General features: G+C 44.1%; 1 protein-coding gene across 1 annotated transcript; it reads left to right on the forward strand.

The window, feature by feature from the left end:
• Positions 1–2,563, forward strand: LOC101773103 (L-ascorbate oxidase). Its single transcript, XM_004965999.3, has 4 exons — positions 1–342; positions 480–572; positions 672–896; positions 998–2,563. The coding sequence occupies exons 1-4, from the start codon at positions 61–63 to the stop codon at positions 2,273–2,275; spliced, it is 1,878 nt and encodes a 625-aa protein (XP_004966056.1). The 5' UTR covers positions 1–60; the 3' UTR covers positions 2,276–2,563.
• Positions 2,564–9,478: the final 6,915 nt, after the last annotated feature.

Below are 9,478 nucleotides of genomic sequence, written 5' to 3' on the forward strand. Positions count from 1 at the left end.
GGCCACAAACCAACCATGGCACAGCTCCACAGCTAGCTCTCAAACCTTCTTAGAGCCAAGATGGCCAATCCCTGTGGCCCTCTAGCAGTGCATCTGCTCATCTGTATCGCTTTGATGCTGTTTGCCCACCAAGTTGCTCCAGCTCCGGTGACTCGACGCTTCAAGTGGGACGTTGAGTACATCATGTGGGCGCCGGACTGCCAGCAGAGCGTGATGATCGGGATCAACGGTAAGTTCCCCGGGCCGACGATCACCGCAAACGCCGGCGACGTGATCAGCGTCGAGGTGACGAACAACCTGCACACTGAGGGGATCGTCATCCACTGGCATGGAATTAAACAGGTGATTGCATCTATAAATTAAAGTCTATAAAACCTTATCATGCAAAACGAACTTACTGTTAAAAGCCATTTAACGAGACAACAACGTGGGTATGTTGGAAGGATAACAACATGTTAGCATGCATCCAAAATGTGCAGATCGGGACACCATGGGCTGATGGGACCGCGTCGATTTCCCAGTGCCCCATCGAGTCAGGGGGGAACTTCACCTACGAGTTCCTAGTTGACAAGGTAATCACAAATCAACCGCTCTCCAAATCGATAAAACATTTTACCTCCAGCTAGTCTTGACTGATTCGTGGTGAACGGAAACGTTCGTCGTCGTTGCAGCCGGGAACTTTCTTCTACCACGGCCACTTCGGGATGCAGAGGGCGGCGGGGCTCTACGGCTCGCTCATCGTGAACGCCACGGACAAGCAGCCGGAGCCCTTCGCCGCCGATTACGACGGCGAGCACAGCATGCTTCTCAGCGACTGGTACCACGAGAACGTCTACGCGCAGGCGGCCGGGCTCGACGGCAAGGACAAGCACTGGCAGTGGGTCGGCGAGCCCCAGGTGATCCTAGCTATTTAACTATCCTTCCCAGTGATTTCGTAACTCGCCTTCTCACTGAATGCCTGAATAATGTAAGTACTGACGCCCGTATGCCGCCGCAGACGTTGCTCATCAACGGGAGGGGCCAGTTCGGGTGCTCTCTGGGGATCACCCGTGACCGCAGGGCCTGCGACAGGAGGAAGAAGGACGCGTTCTGCCCGGAGGGCGACAAGAGCGAGCGGTGCGAGATGATCCGGAGAAGCGAGTGCGGGCCCTTCTGCGAGGGCACCAAGTGCTCGCCGGTGGCCTTCGACGTCGAGCCGGGGAAGACGTACAGGCTCAGGATCGCCAGCACCACCTCCCTCTCCGCTCTCAACGTGCAGGTCCAAGGTCACAAGCTCACGGTGGTGGAAGCGGACGGCAACTTCGTGGAGCCGTTCGAGGTCACCGACATCGACATCTACTCCGGCGAGAGCTACTCCGTGCTCCTCAAGACGGACCAGCGACCATCATCCTACTGGATCTCCGTGGGCGTGAGAGGGCGAAGACCCAAGACGCAGCCGGCCCTGGCCATCCTAAACTACACCAACAGCAAACCCGACAGCTGGCCGTCGGGCGTGACCCCGGAGACCCCGGCCTGGGACAACGTGACGCGCAGCAAGGAGTTCACGTACCGGATCAAGGCCCGGGCCGGCACCGCCCGGCCGCCGGCGGCCGTGGACCGTCGCATCACCATGCTCAACACGCAGAACAGGTTCAAGGGGCACATCAAGTGGGCCATCAACCACGTGACCCTCTCGCTCCCGGCGACCCCCTACCTGGGCGCCTACTTCTACGGCATCGAGGACGTGGCGTTCGACGCCACCGCCGAGTCGCCGGACACCTACGACCGGAGCTACGACATCGAGAAGCCGCCGGACGCGCAGGCGCCAGAGGCCATGGCCCCGACGACGGCCAGCGATCGGGTGTTCCGGATCGCGAGCGGCGCCGTCGTCGACGTCGTGCTCCAGAACGCGAACGCGCTGGAGGCCGGCGTCAGCGAGGTGCACCCATGGCACCTCCACGGGCACGACTTCTGGGTGCTGGGGTACGGCGACGGCGTGTACGAGCACGAGAGGGACTCGGGGAAGCTGAACACGGCGAACCCGCCGCTGCGGAACACGGTGGTGCTGTTCCCGCACGGGTGGACGGTGCTCCGGTTCGTGGCGGACAACCCCGGGGTGTGGGCGTTCCACTGCCACATCGAGCCGCACCTCCACTTGGGGATGGGCGTCATCTTCGCCGAAGGGATGGAGAAGCTCCGGGAGCTCAACGTGCCCAGGGAGGCCGTCACGTGCGGCGCGGCCAAGAGCGTGGCGGCGCTGCCGCTCGCTCCGGCCGTCGCGCCGTCGCCGCCGTAAACGTGACGTGGAGAGATTTGGTTGTTGCTGGTCTCTCCGATCGATCCTCGCATGCCCGTTCCGGTACACTAGTACAATGCAGTAGTGCACAGAAATGGCAGTACAGTGTGCGCGTATGTATTGTATTAGTGTTGTTGTTGTAGTTGTTGAGAACCTATGCTTTTGGTTGCCGTGGTAAGAAGTGTGCTGTTGGAGTGAACAGTAAAGGCACTCGGTATGTAACGATATAATGTTGTTAAGATTGTTTGACAATATTGTCACATGGGAATCAGGACAGCTTGATGCAGACACCGTGCGTGCAAAGACACGTGAGACGCGAGACTGCCTAGCGTGGGCACTGTAGGAGTGACCACTAGAGCATTTTGGGCAAGTTTTGGAGGCCTCCAGGTTCTCCTAAAATAAGAAGGAACTTATGGAGTCATTTTTTTTTCTCCGCCTTCCTCATATAAAATGATTCCAGCTCCTCTAGTGTTTCAGGGGTGGAGCTATTTTTATCAAATTGTTTGGTTTGGTAGGGCTTCAGCTGGAGCTGCAAGAGAAGCCGAAGTTGGAACTCTACCAAACTAAGGGGGTGTTTGGATCCCCGGGCTAAATTTTAGTTCCTGTCATATCAAATGTTTAGATACTAATTAGGAGTATTAAATACAGATTATTTACAAAACTCATTGCACAGATTTATTGCCCATAATTTGACAATATGCTGCTACAGTAATCATTTGCTAATGATGGATTAATTAGGCTTAATAGATTCATCTTGCCGTTTAGCCTCCATCTGTGTAATTAGTTTTATAATTAACTCATATTTAATCCTCCTAATTAGCCTTCAAATATTCAATGTGAAAAGGACTAAAAACTTTAGCTCCAGTATCAAACATCCCCTACCCCTTTCTATGTGCAAGCAGTCGCTATCTTCACACACTACAGCTACAGGACCACACGACGACTCAGATTTCGAGTCAGCCTCAGACGTGAGAGATGCGACCGTCGAGGTGGACGGTTTCGCGCGCGCGTCGTGTTCGGTCGCTCTCGGCGCCTGCGCGTGACTCTGTACGGTTCGCTGGGGACAACCCCGGAAAGCAGGCAGCGCTCAGCCTCGCAGAACAACACGCCGACGCAAACGTGCTGTGTGTTCTCGGCACCGATCATGTGATGCAATTCTGGTATACATGCTGGTTTGTCGGGGGCCGACGACTCATCTGCGGATATAGCGGGGCTGTTCGCTCCGGTTAAAAAGCTGAAACGGCTGATTTATTGTGAGATGAAAATACTGTTTGGTGGCTGATAAGCCGGCTGAATAAGCTGAAGTGAACAGGTCGAGTGTCTGTTCAGCTGGATTTATAAACCAACTGAAAAGCTGAAACGGCTGATTTATTGTGAGAGAAAAATATTGTTCGTGACTGATAAGCCGGCTAATAAGCTGAAGCGAACAGAGCCATCATCTCTCATCCAATGGTTAGTGTGAGAACACTCGGAGGCGATAACGTCGTGGACCTTTTGAAGCACATGGATTTTGAAGGGGATTCTAGCATTTCCATGTGGACTACCTAGGGGGAAAAAACAATCAAACTACCTCTAAGAAATACGAAATTTGAATAGTAGGTTCACAATAACATAGTGAATCTTGTATTCTCTCCTTTTATTTATATAAGACCATAGCCTCCTTGTACTCTCTTGTTCTATTATATATAACCAGTAGGAGGATCACCCCTCCTGTTCTTTTAAAAAAAATAACATAGTGAATCTTTGCCCTAAAGGTCTTCTTATATCAAGATTTGATTAATAATTTTGTGGGTTTAAGAGGTAAACCAAATACCTTTCGGTTTGAACCCATCCAATTTTTTATCTATGCACCGGATGGACTCGGAGCCTTTACAACTTAGAAGTAAATGTACCGTCAAGATCTCGACACCTTCATGTCTTACATGCTTACCCCAGGTCACCTACTCGTGCTTGCTACTGTTCTCCTCAATAATTTTGTCATGTCTTCCTGCTTCCACCATTTTAGCAATGCGTATCTTGTCCTTTGGCACCAGCTCTCCGCTTGACCTTCACCACCGCATTAATATTATCCGTCGGCACAAAGCCTGTCACCTCTACATGGTACTTTCGCGTCCAAACTAGAGCTTGTTCTTCACCACTGACGTCTTGTTTAGTTACCCCAAAATCTCAACTTTGGCACTAAGCAAAAAGAAGAATCTCTATCACATCAAACTTACGGTACATGCATGGAGTACTGAATTTAGACGAAATCAAAAACTAATTGCACAGTTTGGTTGTACTTTGCGAGACGAATCTTTTGAGCCTAATTAGTCAATATTTGGACAATAATTCACAAATACAAATGAAACGCTACAATATGCTACAATGCTGGTGCAGTAATTTTGGTTGCCTAAAATCAGGCAGCCCTGACTCAGCCATTGAATCCATGTTGCATCCTACACATCATGAGCCGGCTCAAGGGACATATTCCTTCAACAACTTCTGTCAGATTGTGTGCGTTATTTAAGAAAAAGAATGGCTCCGAATCCACGACGAATCCACTCAGGCGCTCAGGACTAATCCGCTCCACGCTGATCAAGCATGTACCAGGATCGGTGAAAGGGAGCGGGCAGGTTGCATAAAGATTAAGGCTACTGGTCCATCAACCGTGCTCCCGCACGAGCTAATATTTTAAAAGACTATTATATTTAAAAATTATTTAGAAATTAGACTTCTAGCTAATAATCAAAATTGTTTACCTACTACTCTCTTTTGAGTACTTCAATATAATACTTACATAGATATGTAATTATCTTTGTCCAATTATGATTGATTTTAATTAGTAATTACTCTTACACTTTTTCATTCACATTCACACTTTTTTCATTTTGCATCGCACCTCCATACATTATGTTTAGCATAAAAATTAATATTTTTCATCAATTTCTCACATACATGTATAAATGGTCTAAATGGCGACACTCATCATGTGTATATACTTTAAAATAGTATTTTTATATTAACAATGACATAAATAGGTAATTTATAATCATATATTAGTTTACCTTTGGATATTTCTGCACGATTTAGATAAAGATAATTCGATTAAGATTTAGGTTTTACTTTAGATTATTTTTAATAACGACATGTGTGGGTAACTTAGATACAAATTTAGAATGGTATTTTAAGTTATGCTTTATAATGATATGTATGGGTAAATTGGATAAATATTATGGAGTTACTTTAGATTATTTTTTATAATGGCTGAGCTCGGTAAATTAGATATAGGTTTAGAGTTTATTTTTGAATATTTTCATAATGATAGTGATGGGTAACTTTTTTAGAAAATAGAATAGACCAATGTCTCTGATTATTAAAGTTTACAGGACTGTTGTTTGATGTTTTTGAATTTTGTGAGAATTTTTTAGGATTTGTATCTTTTTTTCAAGCTTGTCTCGTGAGAACTAATGTGGAGTCTCCAATGAAAAAAATGAGGTCACATTGCTACAAAACTATTACCATAAGCTACCTCTCATTTGTTAAATATTCGAACACAATACTTATATAGATGTATATTTATTACCTTCATCCAATTGTGATAGATTTTAGTTAGTAATTACTCTAATATTTTTATTCATATTTATAATCTTTAACTTTTCACTTTGCATCACAGTTATGCACTTGAATTTGTTTAATGGACCCTAAGTTTGAGCTACAATTTTAACATAGAAATCTATATTCTCATCACTTCTTCTACATCATTATAAATGGTGACACACATCATGCATATATACCTTAATTCTTATATTATATACCAATAGTGTATAAGAAATTTAGAATTATATATTGTTGTATATTTTTTAACTAAGGTGATTTGGATTTAAATGTAGAGTTACCTCATGTTATTTTTAATAATGGTATACGTAGGTAATACAGATGCAAATTTAAGTAGTTACTTTATGTTTTTTAAAGTATTAGTGGTAGGCAATTTAGTTGCAAATTCAGGGGGTTATTTTAAATATTGTTTATAATGACATAAGTGGGTAATTTTGATGAAGATTAGGGGGTAGTTTAGTTAATTTTATATAATGGTAGAGGTGAGTAATTTAGATATAGATTTAGGGGTTACTTTACGCTATTTTCATAATAGCATAGGTGGGTAATTTTTTAGAAAATATAATAAATCCAATAGCTACGATGATTTGAGTCTACCGATTCATAGCTAGATGTTTTGCTTTTGTGAGAATTTTTAAAATTTCTCTACGAATTTTAGGTGGCTTCACTAAAATTTTAAAAGGAACTTTCAATTAGTAATAGTAAGATACCCTCGTGTTTCATGGTTTCAGAAAAAGGTAGACGTGTCTGCATAGTGACAGCAAGCACTCTGTCGTCTCAATCACAATATATAAAGTAAAAGGCACATGTCTTAATCCTTCCAATCTTTTATTACATCGATCGATCAAAAAGGAAGGGTCTCTAGAGCTGCCAGTGAAACAGAATAATCGGCGTTGTCCGTGCGTGTTTCACGACGAGGCGCTGTTGGTGTGCACTGACAGCACAGGCATGATCATGTACCGCGGCGCGACACCTGGTCGCTCTCCGGCCGTGTGCACACCCTGCAATAACGTGTGACGGAAGTCATGACTAATGATACTTCCTCCGTCCAAAATTAATTATTTTAGTTTTTAGATTTATATGCTTTATTATGCATTTAGATATACCTTATGTCTAAGATATATAATAATATCTATGCATCTAGAAAATTAAAACGATGTATAATTTGGAACGAGAGAATAAGACTCTGAGTACTTTTAATTTGATTCAGGTTCCAGAGCACCTCATGTCTACGTCGACGGCACTGCCCGTGCCTCGACTATACTTTGATTTAAAAGATTTCCGGAGTGTATTTTTTCAAACGGCTGATGGTTACTGTTCTTCTTCACCATCATATATAACAATAGGCTTAGCTTAGTTTTGTGGCTTCGTTTGGTAGCTAGCATCTCTGAGACGTGGGAGGAGGAAACTGTGAAACATTTCTATGTCACGGTGAAGGCGGCATTGCCGGCGCGAGTGGCCGCGCGGCCATAGCGGCCATCGGAGGTTGTACACTTTCACCATAAGTAGCGTAAAAGTTCAAGACAACTTTAGACCCAACCATGTTGTGCAAAAGTAGGCACTTATCACACTACCGAGGTGTGACTGCATAGGGACACTACGAGACATTTATAAAGATTCCCTAGTAGGTAGTAGTCCGCTAAGATTTTGATAGATGCGTGTGCATAACCCTCCCCTAAGGTGAGTATCTACAAAGAAAATACCACTCAAAGTAGTCAAGCTATACCCCATCACAAGACCTCCTCTTCCCCTTTCGGTAAGACCACGACAAACTAGAGTCTCTAATTAATTAGTCAAGATCGGAGCCCGTTGGTCTTATGGTTGTACTGTTTTCTTGGGTGGTCACTCCATGTTCCAATTATGACATGGTGATCTTATAAATAAGCATAGATAGAAGGATGGTTAGGGACACTTAACTTTCTCCAATCAAAAGTTACTCTTACTCCTCTTCAGCACTTGCTCTCTTGAAACTTTTAATCTTGGAATCTTTCGAACAGCGATCCTTTTGCTCGAAGTAATCACCGGCACAAACATACAAGCAAACAAACAAGTTCAACTAAGAATAATACACCAAAACAAAAGAAAAGCTTTAAAAGAACGTACTAAAGGATGGGGCTCGATTTTAGGATCGTGAGGATGCATGAAACACTTAAAATGGAACTACGGTCGAAAAGATAAAGCTATCGAGGGATTTGAATTATAAAAGAAAAGACAAGAGGTGCATGCTTTATTTATTTTAGTTGAGAAAAACAATGTAACGATATTTCAGAGGAGTACCCTTAGTTGGAATTAATGAAGTCATATTTACATAAATAAAAAGACGATGTAAAGCTTAGTACAATTTTGTTTATAAATATTTAAGTACAATTTAAACAAGTTAAACATTTGATTTTAAAAGAAGCATGTAAAAGCATCTAAGCATATTACTTTATATTTCGTGTTGAACTAACCAAATATAATTCAGAAACACATTTCTATTTATATTAGCTAAATTAATGATATAACCTACATAGCTTTTATTTATAAAACAAATTAAATAAATATTAATCAAATTAAGTTATTATGAAAAGCGGTATATAACACTAAATAGCTTTTAATTAAAGACAACATGTTTAATAGGTATTATCAAATTAATATTAAATTTATTTTTAAAAACATGCAATGATGGAAAACATCACCACTAACATGTAATTTATGCTAACATAACTTGAATGGATAGAAACGGAGCTAAAACGTGAAAGATACTGCCTATAGAAGATAAAGGGCTTAACTGCGAGAAAACTAAACTGCTAGGAGCCTATATGTGAAAACCGAGGGCTTAAACATGTTAAAACTTCAAGATTGGATTGGATCTCGGGATTCTTGTTTTCTTCAGAGGTTAAAACACAAAACACATCTTCTTCGTCCAGATGCATCCCGGCCGATCCACTCCAATCGGTTGGTGGCCGGATCAACAATTGCGGTGTGCGGGCGGTGGTGGTGCAGGATGGCTGCGGCGGCCGTCGGAGGCGATGCGGCGCAGGCTAGCGGTGGCGGCTGCGCGCAGGAGGCCTTGGGTGCGGCCAGGCGTGCGGGGCCCTAGGCGGCACAGGGGCAGCTCGGGCACGCGGGGCAGAAGGTGTAGGACGTGGGGCGCGGAGTGAGGGGAGCGGGCTCGGGTCGCGTGGAGGAGCAGACCTTGGTCCTGCCATGGCCAGCGATGAAACAAAAAAGAGAGAAAGAGAGCAAAGTTGAGGAACGCTGGAGACAAGGCCCAAACTCACGCTTGAACGGCAAAACGGAACGAGAACAACAATACGAACGTGATGGTGCGCTCACCTTCGGACGAGGACTGACGGTTTCGCTGGATTCTCACGGGATTCAGCGTCGAATTGCGGGAGTTAGTTGTTGAAACAAGGTGGGATCTGTGGCGTTGAAACAAGAACGCCAAGGAGATTACCGGAAAGTATTTATAGGCCGGGTTGGAGTCCGATTTTATTTTCCTCCTTTTTCTAATTTCAAGAATTTATTTCGGATTCAAAAACAATTCTAGAAAAACATGAAATTATAATTAATTCACGAAAAATACTTCAAAAACTCCGAAAAATTCAGAAAAAATCCCGGAGATAG

Source organism: Setaria italica, chromosome IV (genome assembly GCF_000263155.2).
Source record: "Setaria italica strain Yugu1 chromosome IV, Setaria_italica_v2.0, whole genome shotgun sequence".
Taxonomy (NCBI): domain Eukaryota; kingdom Viridiplantae; phylum Streptophyta; class Magnoliopsida; order Poales; family Poaceae; genus Setaria; species Setaria italica.

Coding starts and splice junctions, on each gene's coding strand:
- LOC101773103 (XM_004965999.3), top strand. CDS start 61: ATGGCCAATCCCTGTGGCCCTCTAGCAGTGCATCTGCTCATCTGTATC. Junction 343..479: donor ACTGGCATGGAATTAAACAG/GTGATTGCATCT, acceptor CAAAATGTGCAG/ATCGGGACACCATGGGCTGA. Junction 897..997: donor AGTGGGTCGGCGAGCCCCAG/GTGATCCTAGCT, acceptor ATGCCGCCGCAG/ACGTTGCTCATCAACGGGAG.